Source organism: Nasonia vitripennis, chromosome 5, assembly GCF_009193385.2.
Source record: "Nasonia vitripennis strain AsymCx chromosome 5, Nvit_psr_1.1, whole genome shotgun sequence".
In the NCBI taxonomy this organism is placed as follows: Eukaryota; Metazoa; Arthropoda; class Insecta; order Hymenoptera; family Pteromalidae; genus Nasonia; species Nasonia vitripennis.
Window position 1 is genome coordinate 3,911,323 of NC_045761.1, and position 17,857 is coordinate 3,929,179.

At 34.5% G+C, this 17,857-nt stretch overlaps 3 protein-coding genes across 16 annotated transcripts; 1 reads left to right on the forward strand and 2 right to left on the reverse strand.

Moving 5' to 3' along the window:
- The first annotated feature begins 6,102 nt into the window (after positions 1-6,102).
- On the forward strand, positions 6,103-8,373 carry LOC100119629 (26S proteasome non-ATPase regulatory subunit 4). 2 transcript variants are annotated; one of them, XM_001604712.6, is made up of 6 exons: positions 6,103-6,350; positions 6,768-6,908; positions 6,980-7,091; positions 7,174-7,548; positions 7,629-7,908; positions 7,990-8,373. In XM_001604712.6, the coding sequence occupies exons 1-6, from the start codon at positions 6,325-6,327 to the stop codon at positions 8,205-8,207; spliced, it is 1,152 nt and encodes a 383-aa protein (XP_001604762.1). In that variant the 5' UTR covers positions 6,103-6,324; the 3' UTR covers positions 8,208-8,373. The 2 variants fall into 2 exon arrangements, with proteins under 2 accessions (XP_001604762.1, XP_032456239.1); XM_032600348.1 differs by having other exon boundaries at positions 6,312-6,694.
- A 31-nt stretch (positions 8,374-8,404) lies between these two features.
- LOC100119589 (Kazal type serine protease inhibitor-like venom protein 1) lies at positions 8,405-11,814 on the reverse strand. 10 transcript variants are annotated; one of them, XM_032600004.1, is made up of 4 exons: positions 11,513-11,814; positions 11,275-11,416; positions 8,597-8,767; positions 8,405-8,532 (listed from the first exon to the last, which is right to left on the reverse strand). In XM_032600004.1, the coding sequence occupies exons 2-4, from the start codon at positions 11,408-11,410 to the stop codon at positions 8,501-8,503; spliced, it is 339 nt and encodes a 112-aa protein (XP_032455895.1). In that variant the 5' UTR covers positions 11,411-11,416; positions 11,513-11,814; the 3' UTR covers positions 8,405-8,500. The 10 variants fall into 10 exon arrangements, with proteins under 10 accessions (XP_032455895.1, XP_016843724.1, XP_032455897.1 ...); XM_016988235.3 differs by having other exon boundaries at positions 11,275-11,422; XM_032600006.1 differs by having other exon boundaries at positions 11,491-11,590.
- A 244-nt stretch (positions 11,815-12,058) lies between these two features.
- Positions 12,059-17,641, reverse strand: LOC100119520 (ATP-dependent RNA helicase p62). 4 transcript variants are annotated; one of them, XR_004344983.1, is made up of 9 exons: positions 17,543-17,641; positions 17,282-17,382; positions 16,551-16,625; positions 15,199-16,272; positions 14,831-15,009; positions 14,692-14,751; positions 13,596-14,048; positions 13,085-13,324; positions 12,059-13,000 (listed from the first exon to the last, which is right to left on the reverse strand). XR_004344983.1 is itself a non-coding variant. In XM_031932580.1 (8 exons), coding segments are annotated over exons 2-8 (1,731 nt in total). In that variant the 5' UTR covers positions 17,284-17,382; positions 17,543-17,638; the 3' UTR covers positions 12,059-12,899. The 4 variants fall into 4 exon arrangements, 2 of the variants coding, with proteins under 2 accessions (XP_031788440.1, XP_001604593.1); XR_004344984.1 differs by lacking the exon at positions 16,551-16,625 and having other exon boundaries at positions 17,543-17,640; XM_031932580.1 differs by lacking the exon at positions 13,596-14,048 and having other exon boundaries at positions 17,543-17,638.
- Positions 17,642-17,857: the final 216 nt, after the last annotated feature.

Here is a 17,857-nt window from a genome sequence, read left to right on the forward strand (position 1 = left end):
TAAGGAGGTTTTACAAAAGTATTGGTTGCGACAACCATATTTTTCTGACTAGGAAAAAACCGCGAAAACGCAGCTCCTGTCAGTTTCCCGCTCGATCCTGCTGTGTAAACAGCGCGAAGAGAGCTTTACCGCAGTCTCTGTGTTTGTTGGTCATTGTAGTCGACAGTTTACAGATTTTTTTTGCAACAAATAGCGATAAATAATAGTAGTGAATAGGGAAGTACATCGTTCTAGTTTCGTGAGATTTTTTTGGATAGGTTTATCGTGTTTAGCGAAGAAGATTTCGTGGTCAGCATGTCGCCTCCACGTGCACTTTGTGTCTACACCGATTGTGGAACATCGAAGGCAAAAAATCCTGATTTGACCTTTCACAGATTTCCCAGTGATGAGATACGGTAAATCTGTTTATCACGAGTGTTATTAGAGTAAATAAATGTGAAAATTCAGTAATCAGAGGTTATAATAACGTCCGAAATTCATGAAAATCTTTATACATTAGTAAAAGTTTCAGATGTAGATAAATTAAAGGAAAATTGCAGAAATAAACAAATAATTTGATGATTATCAAGGTAAAAAGTCTATACAAAACATTTTTAACGAGAAATTTGGTTTTTTTGTACCAAAAATAGTGATGGTTTTGGATTTCAATTTTGCATTTATTGGTTTTTGGTTTTGATGAGCAAGTGATATTTTATTTAGATATAATTTATTCCTTCCTAGGAAGCCTTGTAATAGTGATTTTTTGAGTTTGTCTAAAAACGTGTGGGAAGTGTGTTTTGATGCATTCTGAGTCGAGAAATGGTCTTTTTGGAAAATGTCCGTACGGATGCGTGTGTGTGTCCGTTTTTACCTTTTGTCTACTCGTTTTTTTTTATAGTGATTTTTCAGTTTTGTGATTTGAGTTTTTTACGATAAAGTCATTGAAAAAGTTAAGAAAAGTAAATTGCTTAATATGTACCTGAAAGAAAATAAAATTACCTATCTTTTTACCGCGGAAAATTTTTATTATCATTCGTCGTTTTTTTATTATACACCATTTAGTTTTACGTTAAGTATGATGCATGTGACGATGACTTGTAACAATATTTTGTTTTTTTATCAGTAGTTAATACTCGTTTGTCTTTTCACGTTTTACTGAATTATTTATTGTATTTTTATCATAATAATCATTTATAATTTCTAATCATTAAACAATTGCACAGTCGGCTCGTTTTAATTAATCTTGATCTTTGCAAATATTGAGCAACATTGTATATTTATAATCTTATTCTACAACTGGGCATACACAAAGTTGTACGTGCAATTGTTTATTGATACAAATATCTATATGTTCATGTATTCTCTTATTATATTAATACTTTTTGAAAAATATTCAAGTACAAACAAAAATTATTGTATGCCCCATACAACCCTTTTGTATATTTAAACTAAATAAATTTCACTACTATTTTTCAACTTTAGTAGTAATTTTACAATTTTTGTTGGCGAATGTTTTAATAAAATGGGGTTATTTTTACTGAATACGAATAATCTAATTTAATTTAAGATAATAATATTAACTTGTGCAAAGTATAGATGCTTACATATTTAGTAAATTTAATGTGGTCAATAATAATTAAATAAGCAGTCCAACGTTTCAATTTTGAAAATTCCCCATTTATTGCCCAACTGATGAGGAGCATTCTACCAAGGAATTGATTTGATCCAATATATATGGTTTAACTTTAGGGTAATTTGAATATTAACTTAAAATAAAATCTGGGAAGCAAACGGTGCATGTTTTTATCGTACACGTTTTTTTTTCATTTTTAAAATATATCATATTTTAATTTTTGTATGTAAAAGTATTTAAATAAATGGTCAATGAAACGACTTCTATTATATTTTTCTACAATCGCGATTGTTTTATAATCGAACGTAAAATAACGTAAAGATTATGTACCCAACGTGAATTGCCGTACAGCATGGATTGCCACGTATTTTTAGCTTGTAGCTCTGTATATCTTGTTTTTAATCAGCTCATTTTATAAAATATGATATTTTAAACGCCGAAATCGTCATTTTATCGCAATCTTTTTAATCTGCCCTATTTCAATTACTAAATAAATAATTTTTCCGTCAATAAGAAGCTATTTCAATAAAATCCGAATTTTATAGACGTTCCGAATGGGTTCTACGAATAGGCAACTCAACTTTGGTAGATATGACTAAGCAGCAGTTAGACAACAAGCGTATCTGTTCATTGCATTTCACAGATGATGATGTGATGAATATTGATAAAGCAGGTACGAGAAAACTTAAGAGTTCCGCAATCCCAAAAGCATTTGTGTTATGTACAGTTCCAGAAGGCTCTCAAGACGTAAATGAACATGTTACTCATGAAATCGATGAACCAATTGATGATAGTTTACTTGATGATACTTTATTAAATTCAGATTTGCCACAATTAGTTAATGTAGAGCCAAGATTGATCGATTTAAACGAGCCAACATGTTCAACTGTACGCGCTTCTTCTTCGACAAATGCACGCGAAGTAAATTCAAGTATACTTAACACCAGTCAACTTTTCCAAAATCAAACTTCAACTGATGCGTATATGAATTCAAAACAAAAATTAGAAGAAGAAGTCGCTAAATTAAAAAAACAATTACTTCAAAAAGATGAAAACTGCAAGAAATCTATAAAATTAGTACAAATAGCCGCTAAAGCTCAACTAAAAAAACAGAAATGTAAAATCATAAATTACCAAAAAGTTTTGAAGAGTAAAAACAAAAAAATCGTTAATTTGAGTAAAAAGATCGAAAAAAATGATGAAGTTTTAGATTTTATTAAACAATTTGAAAAATTAAATGAAAAACAATTAAACTTCTTCAAAATGCAGACTAATCATATTAAAAAACGTAAATGGACAGATGAGGAAAAACAATTTGCTTTACAGTTATTTTATACATCTCCTAAAGCTTATTGTTTTTTACGTAATAAACAGAATTTTGCTCTCCCTTGCGTAACAAATATTAGGAAGTGGGTTAATGAAATAGATTTAGCTCCGGGAAAATCTGAAAATTTGTCTAAATTGTTAAAAGCTAAAGCTGACGCGATGTCTTCAAAAGAACGGGAATGTGTACTAATGTGGGATGAGATGAGCATAAAAAAATGGTTAGATTACAATTCTAAAAAAGATTATGTTGAGGGATTTACAGATTTAGCTGAACACGGTCGAAGCGCGCAGGCGGGTAATCATGTTTTAGTTTTCATGTTAAGGGGTAGACAGTATAATTGGAGACAACCTGTCGCTTACTATGTTTCACATAACGCTGTTTGTGGTACTCAACTCAGTAAAATTATTTTGGATATTTTAGATTATGTAGAAGAAACCGGTTTTAAAGTAAAATCCATGGTTTGCGATGGGGGTTCTCCAAATCGAACTGCAGTTAATACTTTAAAAATTAAGAAAGATAAACCTTACATTGAGCGATATGAACGTAAAATTTTCTTTAACTACGATGCTCCTCACCTACTTAAATGCCTCCGTAATAATTTTAGGCTTCATCAAATGATCGTTGAGGGTAACAAAGTATCTTGGGACGTTTTAAAAGAATTGTACGCTAAAGAAGAAAACTGCATTTCTAAATCGGCACCTAAATTAACTTTGAAACATCTCGAACCTAATCCTTTTGAAGTAATGGATGTAAGCTTAGCGGCTCAAATTTTCAGTAACGCAGTTTCATCTGCTATATTAACTGCTTCTTTTGTAACTACGGACAAATTAAATAATCCACACAGTATAGCCACGGGTGATTTTATTAAAAAAGTTAACGATCTTTTCGATTGCTTAAATAGTAGAAGCCCTAAAGACAAAAATCCTTTGCGTCGACCTTTATCCGATCACAATCCACAGGTTGTAGATTATTTAAAAAATAGTTTAGAGTGGATCAAAACATGGAACTGCGAAGATCTAAAAACAAACCCAGCTTGCTTTGATGGTTTTTATTTAACAGTAAACAGCATACTTTTGCAATGGGAGGACATGAAAGCAAGCGGTGGTTGTTATCTCTTAACATCGCGATTAAATCAAGATCCACTCGAAAACTTGTTCGCGGTTTTAAGAGCTCGGGCCGGTCATAATCAAAATCCGACAGCGATGCAATTAAGACATAACTTACAGTATACTATAGCCGCGAACATAAGATCAGCCTCGAAGTCAACGAATTGTGAGCCAGATGGAACAGTACCATTACTAGCAACAGACAATATCGAAAATAAAGATCGATTTACAGAGTCCACAGAGTCCGTAGATAACATTGTTAATAGCATTGAAAATAATAACCCTGCAACAATTAGTGATGTCGACAATAACCTTTCTACTAGTAATGATATTTCATATGAACAGACGATCAATTCATCTGAAATTATTGAACATGATGAATTTATCAGTAAAGGTGATGAATCTGAGGCTGATTATGAATCATGTACAGTAATTGAGGATCGTATTGACTTGCCTGCCGATGAAATAGTGTCTGCAGATATGCATAACTTAGTAGAAAGTGTCAGTAATCTTAGTAATCTTAGTACTACATCCAGTTTAGAGAATCATTCAGATAAAGCCAATAGTATTTTAAATAATGACAATGAATCAGCATCTTTATATAATTGCTCAGTAAAATATGTTGCAGGTTATATAGCTACAAAATGTTTTGCAAAATTCAAATGCTCAGATTGTGTAACTGCCTTTACAAGAGAAAATAGAAATTTTGAAAAAAATAATGATCTTTTGATATTTTTTAAAGCATATAAAGTTTTTAATAGTTCGAATCAATTAGGTAATCTTTGTATTCCTTCCGATTTTTTTAATAATGTTATTGACACAGCTTATACTTCTTTTCAATGTCATTTTGAACATATTTGCCATGAAAAAAATGTTGCTAAGAGATTAATATACGAAATTACACTAAAAATTAATGAACTTTATCCAGAGTACTTTAATATTGATGGGCCATGTAAATCGCATCGACAACGTATAGTAGCTTTTTTTGTGAGAGTGCACATTTTTTATAAATTAAAATGGATTAATCATCGCGCACGTGATGCAAATAAATGTCAAAAACGTGCTGTTGCTGGTGAGAAACCGAATGCCAAATTACAGAAATTAAGTCATCGATAGGCACAGTTCGAGTATATAAAAATAATTTTTTCAAACAAATTCTAAAGTCATTTTTAGCAACAAATTTTATGTCTCGAAGATAATCAAAGTGCTTATTTGCTTATTGTGTCGTCTCAGCCAATTATTACTTCATACTTTATATTTTATTTTGTTCACAGAGGAATTCTTATAAATTGTCGATAAACGGTATTAATTTTTTTAAATAGAATAAGCACTGCTTTTTATTTAAAATTATTTTTGTTTACAACTTTTAATCACTCATCAATATAAAATCATTTGTATTTAATTGCATGCGCATAATAAATATTTTAACTCATTAATTAAATCATAGTTTGTTTTGATTTTTCATATTCTTTTCTTTTCTTTAATTAATTAAATATTTGTAAATACCTTCATTAACAGCAGTTGCATGAGTGTTGATCGATAGTTGCATGAAATGTAAATAATTTATGTGTATCATCATCGCCATTCCTACACCTATGCTTTCCTTTTATCCTATCCTTTTCCTGATGGAAGAAAACTTAGCCACCTTCCCGATTGGTTTCCATCGAATAATATTAGTTTGATTGTTTTTATTTTGATGGCTGTTTTTAATTATAAACAAACTAATATTAACTAAGAGCAAGTATCCCGATTTATTGTTTTTACGCACACTGTAGCGAAAATTAAATTTTAAGTATCACGTAATAATTAAACTATTATACACTATTACAATTTTCATAGTGCGTCACATATAATATTTATTTATTATTTACATCTACGCTGCTATTATTTAATTTTATAACATTCATGTAGCAAGGAGATTGACATTCGGCTGACTTGACGACTGCAAGCTTAAAATTTGAATGGCGCCGTGAGAGTGAGAGAGACAGCACGATAGAAATTGATGGCTGCCGCCATCTCGCGGAGCGTACCGAACTATCGCTTTCCGTCCCCTCGCCGCTATACGAACCGTTCTTCTATATGAAGTCTATATTCGTTGGTACTATAGGTAGGTACTGTCTGGCAGCTGGCTTTCGACTCGCGCATTTCTTGGAACAGCGAGAATTCTGACCGAGGAACTGTGGACGTTGTGTACTGATTGTCAGACGAGGAAACGGGGAACTGAACTCGCGGTGAACGTGAAAATTGCTCTGCTGGTGAATTGGTCAGTTGTCTCCAAAATGGTGCTCGAAAGTACTATGATATGGTAAGTTCTTTTCCATTTATTCAAATGTTCCGTGAATAATATTTGGTTTTTCGAAACACAAGGGCATTGAGAAGATTTGCTAATATAATGCACGTCTCGGAGCTGAATATTGCAGAGACCTGAGGCGTCGGTAAAAGCCTTATATGTTAGACCGTTAAGGTTGTTTTGAGAGTGACATTGCAAAGTTGAATAATTTACTCTTTGTAAGCTCTAGAAAAATATTTCATTCAGCTGCACCTACTTTTAATCAAATGCGTCTAAACAATTTAAGAGCGTGACCCGCTGGCAATATTTTCATATACTTCCTCAAAAAAAATAGCTGCTTTAATACATAACCTCTACTTGTAAGGATATCAATAAAGCGGTTTTAAATGTCACTATCTTATTAATAATTTCCAATTGATTTTTTTTTTTCAGCGTTGACAACAGCGACTATATGAGAAATGGAGATTTTCTTCCTACACGTTTGCAAGCACAGCAAGATGCTGTTAATCTAGTGTGCCACTCAAAAACTCGCTCAAATCCAGAAAACAATGTAGGACTGATGACTCTTGCAAAGTAAGACATTATTTTACAATATGTCAATCACACAAATTTTCTGTTAGTCTACATAATTTCTTTATTTTTAGTGTTGAAGTACTAGCTACACTAACAAGTGATGTTGGACGTATTCTGTCCAAGCTACACAAAGTACAACCCAATGGAAACTTGTCTCTTATTACAGGAATTAGGATTGCCCATGTAAGCCATTGTCTTTAAATTATATACACAAATAAGGACTGAGAATAAGTGTTAAAGAAAATTTGTTCATTACCACTTTCAGTTGGCTCTCAAGCATCGCCAAGGAAAGAATCATAAAATGAGAATTGTGGCTTTTGTTGGTAGTCCAATCCAGATCGATGAAAAGGAAGCTGTCAAACTAGCAAAGCGCCTAAAGAAGGAAAAAGTGAATGTTGACATAATAAGTTTTGGTGAAGAAAGTGTAAACAATGAAGTGCTGACAGCATTTATTAATGCTCTTAATGGGAAAGATGGAAGTAGCAGTCATCTTGTCACTATTCCTCCAGGACCTCATCTATCTGATGCTCTAATTTCTTCTCCTATAATTCAAGGAGAAGATGGCACAGGTGGAGCTGGTATAGGTGGTGCTGCATTTGAATTTGGAGTAGATCCCAATGAAGATCCTGAACTGGCTTTGGTATGATTCTAATTTTTTTTCTTTTTTATTATCTAAATTAAAGTCAATAAAATATTAAATATCAATATCAAATTATACAGGCATTGCGTGTATCCATGGAAGAACAAAGGCAGCGCCAAGAAGATGAAGCAAGACGAACTCAACCTGATGTACCAGCGCCAATAAAAGAGGAACCCAAGGAGGTATCAAATGAGGAAGCCATGTTAAAAAGGGCTCTTGCTATGTCGCTGGAAGGTAGTGAAGAATCTTCAGTAGCTACTGAAAGTACTGCCCCAAGTTCTGGAAGTGTTCCTGACTTTGCTCACATGACAGAAGAAGAGCAAATTGCTTTTGCAATGCAAATGTCTATGCAGGATCAACGTATGTTTCAAAATGTTTTTAATGATTCAAAAGAGTCTTGCTATACTCATAACTAAAAATTTTGCGTTTTTTTCATAACAGAAGAACATGAGGGACCACAAAAAGAAGAGCCAATGGAAGTTGAAGAAGACTATGCAACTGTGATGTCGGACACGGAGTTTTTACAGTCCGTACTAGAAAATTTACCTGGTGTCGATCCTCAATCCGAAGCCGTTCGTCAAGCTGTAGGCTCTTTGCAACAAAATAAAGACAAAGAAAAGGAAAAAGAGAAGGATAAAGATAAAAATTCGAAGAAGTAAACCATATTTGCAATAGATTTTTTCAAACATATTTGTATTCCTTATTCACTTTAACTATAAATATATATTGAAATAATTTGAATTCTAAAAGTTTTTTTAATACAAACGTCGATGTCAGTTTTACTATTTATTTAATAGTTTAATAAAAAATTTTCATTTAATACTACATTTTGTGAAGACATTTAATAAATAGAGACTTTTTTAGTTAATTTAAGTATAATTTATTCCAATTATTTTAGTTACTTAGAATATAATAACGTTTATAATTGTACATTTCTTCCAGTAAATTTTATTTAACATTCACTGTACTTGGCAATGGTAAGTTCTAAAACAAACAAAAATTATTATCAGTGATCTTAAATTATATTGATTCATCAACTATTACAAACCTTGACCATTGCGCATAGCTTGTTCAGCAGCACAGTTGAACAAACACAGGTTGTTGTGTTGTTTTCCTAAATTGTCACATACTGGTTGGTAGTTTCTTGGACAAATGCATCCAAATGCCATTGCAATCATGACAATGAAGAAAACAAATACCAATTGCTTATTCATTTTGTCTGAAATAGCATTGATAAAAGTTTTTAATTACAGTGATATAATTTTCAATAAAACTTAAAATTCCATATTACTAGGTATGTCTATATAATTGTGAAATTGCGACGTTAAGTACTATCTTCAAATTAACGTGGTAAAAACAATGTCTAAATAGCTTAAAAAATAAAGCTACAAATGATTAATAGAGATGCTATATATTGATTCGTCATAATCGATCACAGGTACTATCGCAAAATGTTGAGGTTTTTATTTTCGTTACTAAGATTAGATTTTCGTATGATTCAATCAGGAAGTAAAATTGCATGTAAATATTTATCGTTTGCTGCAGTAAGTGCGTTTTGAACAACTAATTTCATACTGCTTTTTAGATTATGCGTGTATTAAACAAAATTAAAAATGAATTCTTTTACATGAACAATAAAATAAAAGCTGCATAGAAAAATAACTACAAAATGAGTCACTTCCGTATCGCGGTCGTGCCTAAAATAAATGATCGATAAAAATCAGTAAATAACCAAAGGAATTGTAACTATTTGGTAGATTCAATAAGTGAAAAGTTATGCGATGAACCATATGTAGGTAGTACTCACGAGTCTGTTCGGTGACACGTCTCAACGAATGTGAAGTTTGTCTGACGATATTTCCTCGCGGTCGCGTTAATTATACTGGCGAGGGATCGGTGACTCGATCGAAAAAGAATAGAGGTATAGATACCGCCAAGAATATTATCGGTACGCGATAAGATCGTTGAGTTGACACCGATTAAGTACAGCAATCAGAATTTACACGTGATCAGAAATGTGCGCAAAATCAATCGCTTCTTAGTACAGGAGGTTCATGAAAAGAATAAGCCATGTGTTTGTTCTTTGTTCCGTTTTTCAGTCCCAAAATTTGCGTAGCGCTAAAATTACTCAATCGGGGACAAACAAAATCGTATCTTACCTCACAAAAGATGTGACGCACGCTAGTAGCAGCTACACTACTATAGAATAACGGAATTTCTTTGCTAATATAGCTGAATTGATTTTTCGCACGCACGGGTTTGCTCATTTATAGGTACGCTCATAGAATTTTCCACAAATATCAAAACTCGATTTTTCATAATGTTTTCAACAATAGAAAATCGTGCCATCGTTGTGTACACGACATTGTCGTAAAACCGTGACTAATGGCTAGGCATCGTAAGGAAACATTCTGGAAAAACTGTTCTGTATACAATGTTAAAAATATTGTTCCAATGTTGTGTATAATAAAAAAATTAACGAATTTTTTCGAAAATAACATCATGGGATTGTAGGACAAACATTCAAGCATCGTGCGCAAAAAAAGAAAAATGCTTGTAAACGTATGCATATACATATACAAAATTTATTTGCTATAAAGTGTTTAGTAACTATTCATTTACAATGAGTTAATGAGATTAACGAAATTATTAAACTAATATGACAACAAACGGGTGCCAAGTAATCGGACAGAAAAAGTATTTATAAGCACAAGGCTACATTCTAATTCGCAAATATGTACTAATTCTATATGATATTACTATAAATCAAAGTTTTGGATTTGTGTGTTCGATTTTTCTATTACTATACAAAACCGTACAATCAGAAAAACTTTGGAAAAATATAGACGTCTTTAATAGGGTACATTTTTTCGAAATATATAATAGGTACATCGAATTATTTCGCGTCAATAACTCTTTCTCCACTCTTTATAAAGTCATTAAGATTTCTTTTTTCAGGAGGTAAAGAGTACACAACACCGCCAACTGCCGCAAGGATTGTGAAAAGTTGAGCTCCGACACGAAGTCGCATCATCTTTTGTTGCATTTGTCGTCTATCCATCACGAAACTATATAGGCCGTAGGACAAGGCACCCACTGTTATTGCGGCTCCTGATAATGTACGAAAAAGCATTCAGTTTTAAAAAGCCGTAAAATTTTATAATAGTGTTTTATTTCGCAAAAAATGTTAATCTTAAAAATGATTGTTCAAAGAGTTGTAAAAATTCGTCGATACGAGCGCTGCCTTCGATGCACATAAAATATATAGCTACACATATATACATCGTATAGCTACACATATATACATCGTATAGCTACACATATATATATCGTGTGTGCATAAAAAAGTATACATATATTGAAATATTGTATAAATTTTGAAACATGGTGCAATAACATGAGTTTAATCGAAAAAATGAATTTTAAGAATACAGTGTTTTAGAAAATAACAAAGTAAACTTATTGACACAAACCGAAGCATCAATCAATTAATTTTACAGTTTATTATTACTATCATTCCAGTATACTTGTTCTGATGATTAGTAAAGAATAAATCAAAGTAATAGCTCCAACTTAGCGAGAAATTCGCAGAATATTCAGATTACATCATTATTGCAATCTCTCATAACATCGTAATTAATTCAATAGAACCTTCAATAAATGGTTCATGACGACTCCATCCAGTCCTCTGATCTTAATACTAACACTAGAAATCATTAAAATTACCTCCAGGTACCAATGGATTTTCTTTGCATTTACGCAAAATTCGCTCCCAAGGAGTCTCGTTGTTTGATACATCGTCCATGTCTTGTCGCAGCTTAACCCAATCAAGGCCAGTGGGCTTTGGTATATTTTCAGCCATTTTTCGCTGTAACTTTACACAAATACAATCAAATTCCCAAAAAAGAACTCTTTTGGTGCTTTGTACGCACTATTACGCACAGTTAAAGATTTTTGTCAGTACCTATAGTGCGCACAACTTGTGATGATCAGCTGACGGGTTATCGTGGGACTGCGGGAGCGGGACAGCCGACCCGAAACTGATGAAACGCGCATGCAGCCGCTGCGCCGCGCTGTTCTCGGAACAAAACAAAACTAAAAGTATACGTACGTACTATATTTCGACATTTCGTATATACGTTGAAGATACTTAAATGCGATAAATTTGTTTAATTTTGTAGAAATAATTATATATACTTATTTAGAAACTGCTAAAATAAATATAGATATAAACATGCATGATGTTGCAAAACAGCAGAAAGAATAGTTTTAGGCGCATCGGTAATACTGAATTACCATCGGAGCGTAATGTTATGTATAAAAGGCGTATTTTAGCGATTTTGTAACATAAGTAATATGAGAATCCAATAATACTTATACCAAGAATAAAGACAACAAAATTTAACATTTTTTTTAATATTTGAATAAATTTAAGTTTCAATTTAATATTTTAAAAACATTTTACTTTGAAATAAAATTAAAGGATGAGGGTATAAAAAAGGAAACAACATTGTAGTGGTAATTTTTTTTATTTCAGTTTGTTACTCTGTACATTTTCGAGCAACATTATAGATGTGCAGTACACTTTTTTTGTTCTGGATTATGCACACAGCAGAAAACGAAAAGACACAGTTACTATATAAAACGTAGATTCAAACATGATTCTGTCAAATTTTCTTTGGAACAATTATCAAATCTTATTCATGTTTCATATGATATTATGTTTGAATAAAAATCGTGAGGACAGATAATTAACACTGTGTTACGAGATATTGGAATGAATACTGTAATGTATTAATGGTCCATACGCCTCAATTTGCCTTCGACAACAAAACGGTGCTCGTCAAAAGGTTTGTACTTCAAGGTTTAGTATTTTAACAAAAGAGACCATCGAATATAACGCAATTGCAAGATTTATTGCAAAGATTTACGAAATTCTTTTAAAAAACGCGACCTCTAAGATCCAATACAAAATGCAAATTAGTTTTTATTATATTTTAAGCTCTTTTAATAAACTGGACGGCAATGTGGAACATTTCCTCCACTTTGCCGAGCATCGTTTAATTGAAAAAAGATATTTCAATTGGCTATAGCTCTATTGGGTATCCCACGCAATAGAGCATTAAGGCTTTTTAGAACCAATTACGTTCTAATTATTTAAGAAAATCTAAGAATCATAAATTAAAAAAATGTCATTGATAAGAGTAAGCACAACAACTGGCATACTCAAACGCACGAACCACTCTTAAGGACAGTTTTTTTCTAATCACAGTTCAAGACGAATAGTTAAATCTAAGTCCCCAAGCATTCGGCTTTTGCTCAGTATTGTGTTCAACGTCTAAATTAGAAACTCAACTATAATTATTGTATCCACTACTCCTGTTATCAAATCGTTTGTGTGTGCCAGAGAAACTGTTTTCCCGTCCTCGTCCTCCAGAGTAACCCCATCGGTCTGTAAAAAAAAATAAAATATAAATAAGCAAAATGCGTAGGTTAAATAAGTGGTCTGAATAAAGAATATTGAAAGTATACTAACTTCTTCCTCCAAAGTTGTTTCCTCCCTTCGACGCCAACTCGGATAGTTTAGGGTTAATGATTTGATTGGCCTCCCTCAATACATTTATGAGGTCTTTAGCTTGTCGCCCATTCTGAGGTGTGAAAAAGGCGTAGCTAGTACCAGAACTTTGACTACGTCCAGTTCTGCCTATTCGGTGAATGTAGTCTTCTGATGACGATGGATAATCAAAGTTTATGACGTACCTAACATCATCAACGTCTAGAAGAAAAAAATACATTCATACAAACCATTTACATGACACAAAGCTGTGGAATCTATTGCTCAATCGTTTTTTACTTTTCATTCATGTTCATACATTGATGTATTTTTTTATGCAGCTCATTAAATTATAAAAAAAATTAATTTTTTTCACCGATAAAAAAAAATTAAAAAAAAAACATTAAATGTGTGAAATCACAAAAAAAAAGATCCAAGTAAATAAAGTTTCTATTAGTATAAGTAGCTGCATTGTTGAAATTAAAATACAAACCATGAATGTTGAACTTTGCATTTTATACGAGCGTTCTTGAATGCAAGTTCATATTATGTAATGTCCTGATACATTCCCATTGAGTAGCGATAATAGCTAAATCAAATGATTGTTGTCTCGCACAGGTTGAGAGCATTGGCTATGGAGTGTGTAGAAGTTATGCAAAACCAGAAGCCAACGTTCCAAGGCGATATAACCTGAGCACCACCTCTTACTTTTTTTTAGATTTAGTTTTGTTATTTGTAAACGCGTGGTACACAGGCTGTACGCAGAGGCACATTTAGTACACAATCAACACCTCAGAAAAAGTGCTCGAGTGTACTTTTGTCTATATATCGCTTTATATATAGCCCTTTCAAGAGCACAGACAGTGAGTGAGCCATGGTATATTTCATGCTGTTCATCAATTGCTTGCTCATCGCACACTCATCATAATCTGTGCATCATGTGCCTCTGAAACAAAGGACAACCAGACTGATTAACATAAATAATAAGATGCCCACGCTTAATTGTATAGTGTATGAAGATCTTATGTGACTCCTTCCGTATTTAAAATCAATTCTCAACCTTATCTGCACAAGCTAATAACTTGGACCTCTTGCCATACATATTATCCTTGTGTCATGATAATTAAAATCACTTATTTGTGATTGAAAAAACGTAATGTGATAAAGGAAATATTAATTAATCAAATTAGGATTAATATAATTCGTTAAATATATAGAGTGAGGCGGGAAAAAAAGAAAAAAAAATCCATACTGAACGCAAAATTCTTGTGCTAAGTTTGAGAAAAATTTGACAAATACGAACTCTGTAAGATAAATATAAAATTGTGAATTCTGGACTTTTGATAAGTTTCTGTCGTTAATAAATAATTAAAAAAATTATTTTATGTATGACACACCTAACGACCAAAACCTACCAGCTAAGACCAACCACCAATTACTAATAAGTAGACTTCTTATTGTGGGACATCAGTCACTTCATATAACCAGTCTGTGCTACATCGCCACCCACCCAAAATCCTGCTCTAGTTTTTCCCACCCTTCACGGGATATTTAAACACAAATACCTAACTCAAAGGAACATTACGTACCAAGTCCTCGGGCAGCAACATCAGTTGCTACTAATATTGATCCTTTCTTATTTCTGAATTCTGTAAAATACAAAAAAATAAAATTAACAAATTGATTACAAAAATGTTAAATATTAAGTTGAATTACAAGTTTACAAACCTCTGAGAACATAGTCGCGCTCTTGTTGCGATTTGTCACCATGCATGCATACTGCAGGCCAGCCGTATCGACGAATATTTCTTGTAATGTTCTCGACCTTCTTCTTTGTCTCAACGAAAATGATGGTCTTGCCGCCGTCATCATTGACATTTCCAATTTCTTGAAGCAGCGTTCCCAACCTGAAAATAATGAAATAAATAGTTATTAACTTTGTCTAACATCTCATTGCGCGTGAAAATGTATTTAAAAATAAATCAGTTCTTCTTAGAGGTATAAATAAATTCTATAATCACAACCTATCATAATATATGGATCATCATTCTAGACACGACAATAAAAAAAATAGGGCTAATGCCACTTTAACTTACTTCGTTTCTTTTTCTTGTTCTTGGCAAACGTCGATGATCTGAAGGATGTTATGGTTAGCGGCCAGCTGCAGGGAACCAATGTTCAGTTGTGTGTAGTCAACAAGATATTCTTCAGCTAGCATCCTGACTTCCTTGGGCCATGTAGCAGACCACATGAGAACCTGTCTGTCTGGTCTAATCTGTTCAATGATCTTCCTGATCTGGGGTTCAAAACCCATGTCCAACATTCTGTCAGCCTCATCCAGCACCAAGTACGTACATCTACGTAGGTTGGTGGTTCCTCGCTCAAGGAAATCGATCAATCGTCCGGGTGTAGCGATGACGATCTCGACTCCACGCTCTAAGTCACGAGCCTGTCCACCTTTTGGTGCTCCACCAAAGATGCAGGTGTTCCTGACGTAGGACAGCGAGCCAAAGTCTGAGGCTACTGTCTGAATCTGTTGAGCCAACTCTCTTGTTGGGGCGAGAATGAGGGCAATGGGTCCATCACCACGGTTCAGCGGCTGCTGGCTGTTAATGTGGACAATGGCGGGCAGAATGTATGCCAGAGTCTTTCCAGATCCAGTCTGGGCGATGCCAACCATGTTCTTGCCAGACATAGCAATGGGCCAGCCTTGAGCTTGGATGGGAGTTGGCTCAGAGTAGCCTTGCTTCTTGATACCCTGCATAACGTAGTCAGGGAAGTTGCCTTCCTCGAAGAACTGGATGGGGTTGGGCACCTTGTCGCCCTTGAGAGTGATCTTGTGAGTTTCGCGGAACTCGTTGACCTCGCGTGGATGACGGTTGGAGACGTTGGGGTGTGGGGTGTAAAAGTCTTTCTTGAACGGCCGAAGAGTCTCGTTATCCCAATTAGGCTTCCTTAGGTTTCCGCCGGCATTGTTGCTGTTCTGGGGCCTCTGGCCCATGCGCATACCGCCTCCTCCACCACGGCCTCCCATACCACCACCTCCGAAACGTGAACCTCCGCCACCACCGCCAGCTCCAAAGCTGCGCTGACCTCCAGCGGATCCGCGGTTCTGACCGCCACTGCTTCCGCCGTTACGGTAACCACCGGCAGACGAGTTTGCGTAAGTCCTGCACAAGAGAAACGATACATGATTAGTCAACTAAGCTTTGAGTATCAGTTCGCGGTATGACTTTGAAAACAATTTCTCTGAATTTTGAGCACTATTTGAATTTTTATGATGCTATACTTATTGATTCCTATTATACTAGTTATGAACTTGTCAAAATTTTAATTATGAATTATGAATTAATAATTAATAAACATATTGACATTAAAAATTATTAAAACGCAAAGAATTAAAAAGAGATACTTGTTTATCAGTGCGAAAGAAAAGAAAGACATTAACCCTGTCATGAGTGCACCAGCAAGCATCCTGGGAGCCATCAGTTTCTGGGCCATATTACAGATGCTGACTAGATTCCTGACATCGTTTAACAGACCAAAATTAACTAATTTTTCGAATTTCATTTTACAAAAAAAAAAACAAATATTAATCTTGACAAGCGAGAAAGTGAATTTTTCCCCAACACGCGGTCAAAGAAAATTCTAAACAATAAGTATCAACAAGCATCACCTTGAAAATACGGAATAAATAATTCAAAACATATTATATTTTATAAACGAGCAAAACTGTCGTGAACATTGAGAATAAAGGATCCAGACATTAAACGTGTGGACACCGAAGGCAAAGGTTCACCGTATTCTCTTCCTCCTACAAGCATTCATGCCCCATCGATGTACAAGATGGAGTCATGCCAAAATAGGAGGTTTCCCGTGCGCGCAGGTCACAAGTAAATCCATTCGAAAATCGACTCTTCCGAATGTCAATCAACGATGACAACATCGTCGAAATTTTCAGAAAACTCCGAGGAACGAAATCATTTACAAGCGCCGCGCTTACGACGCAACATTTTGCGTCGTTTGAGCGACGGAAAATTCCGAGGCCTGCGAACGGCCGCCATGCGCAATGCCGTCCGCAGTGTGCCGTTATTCCAAGATCGAACGAATTCACCGTGAAACGCGTAGAAAATCGTCGCGATGACGAGGAAGATTAAATAATGCCGATGTTGTACTTACATGATTGAAGAAATGCTTGATGCTTTCTGTCCCCTTCAAAGATGTTACAAAAGTGGTGTAGTTTGTAAGATGAACTTGAAAGGCGTCAGCGGCAAAGATCTCTGCAAAATAGCAAAATAACGTACTGGTTAGAAAAACAATTGCCTGTCGACGTCGAAGATGTTCTAAGGAGAGTAGCGAGGCAGGTGTCAAGGATAGTTTGCGGAATTTTTCGACAAAATAGGAAAAATTTTGGAAGAGCTATGAGAGAACACGACTCACCCGTGCCGCGACTGGGGACGGAAAGAACAGGAAGAGACGGTTGCCGAAGCACAGAGCTGATCTCAGGGGGGGAGGAGAGGAAGAAAGACACTACCCTAGTCAGTCGAGCTGCGCTCAACCAATGGGAAGCTCGGACGCGCTGAGCTGGCGAAACCACGTGACCTGTCGGGCACTTGACGACAAGAAGACCTTTTTACGCTATGCTGATATGCTGGCCCGGAATCGCGAATTTTCCGAAGAATTTTGGCGACCAGCTATTGGATATTTTTCACGCAGATAGCTTTTTCGCTGATTACATAAAGAAGAGCAATTATT

Excerpts from the sequence above, each read along its gene's own strand:
- LOC100119629 (XM_001604712.6), top strand. The coding sequence starts at position 6,325 with ATGGTGCTCGAAAGTACTATGATATG. Across the intron at positions 6,351-6,767 it reads CTCGAAAGTACTATGATATG|CGTTGACAACAGCGACTATA; the intron begins GTAAGTTCTTTT and ends TTTTTTTTTCAG. Across the intron at positions 7,092-7,173 it reads CAGGAATTAGGATTGCCCAT|TTGGCTCTCAAGCATCGCCA; the intron begins GTAAGCCATTGT and ends TACCACTTTCAG.
- LOC100119589 (XM_001604609.6), bottom strand. The coding sequence starts at position 11,410 with ATGGCTGAAAATATACCAAAGCCCACTGGCCTTGATTGGGTTAAGCTG. Across the intron at positions 10,660-11,274 it reads AAATCCATTGGTACCTGGAG|GAGCCGCAATAACAGTGGGT; the intron begins GTAATTTTAATG and ends GTACATTATCAG.
- LOC100119520 (XM_031932580.1), bottom strand. Across the intron at positions 16,273-16,550 it reads GCTGGTGCACTCATGACAGG|GACTTACGCAAACTCGTCTG; the intron begins GTTAATGTCTTT and ends TCTCTTGTGCAG. Across the intron at positions 15,010-15,198 it reads GAACAAGAAAAAGAAACGAA|GTTGGGAACGCTGCTTCAAG; the intron begins GTAAGTTAAAGT and ends CATTATTTTCAG.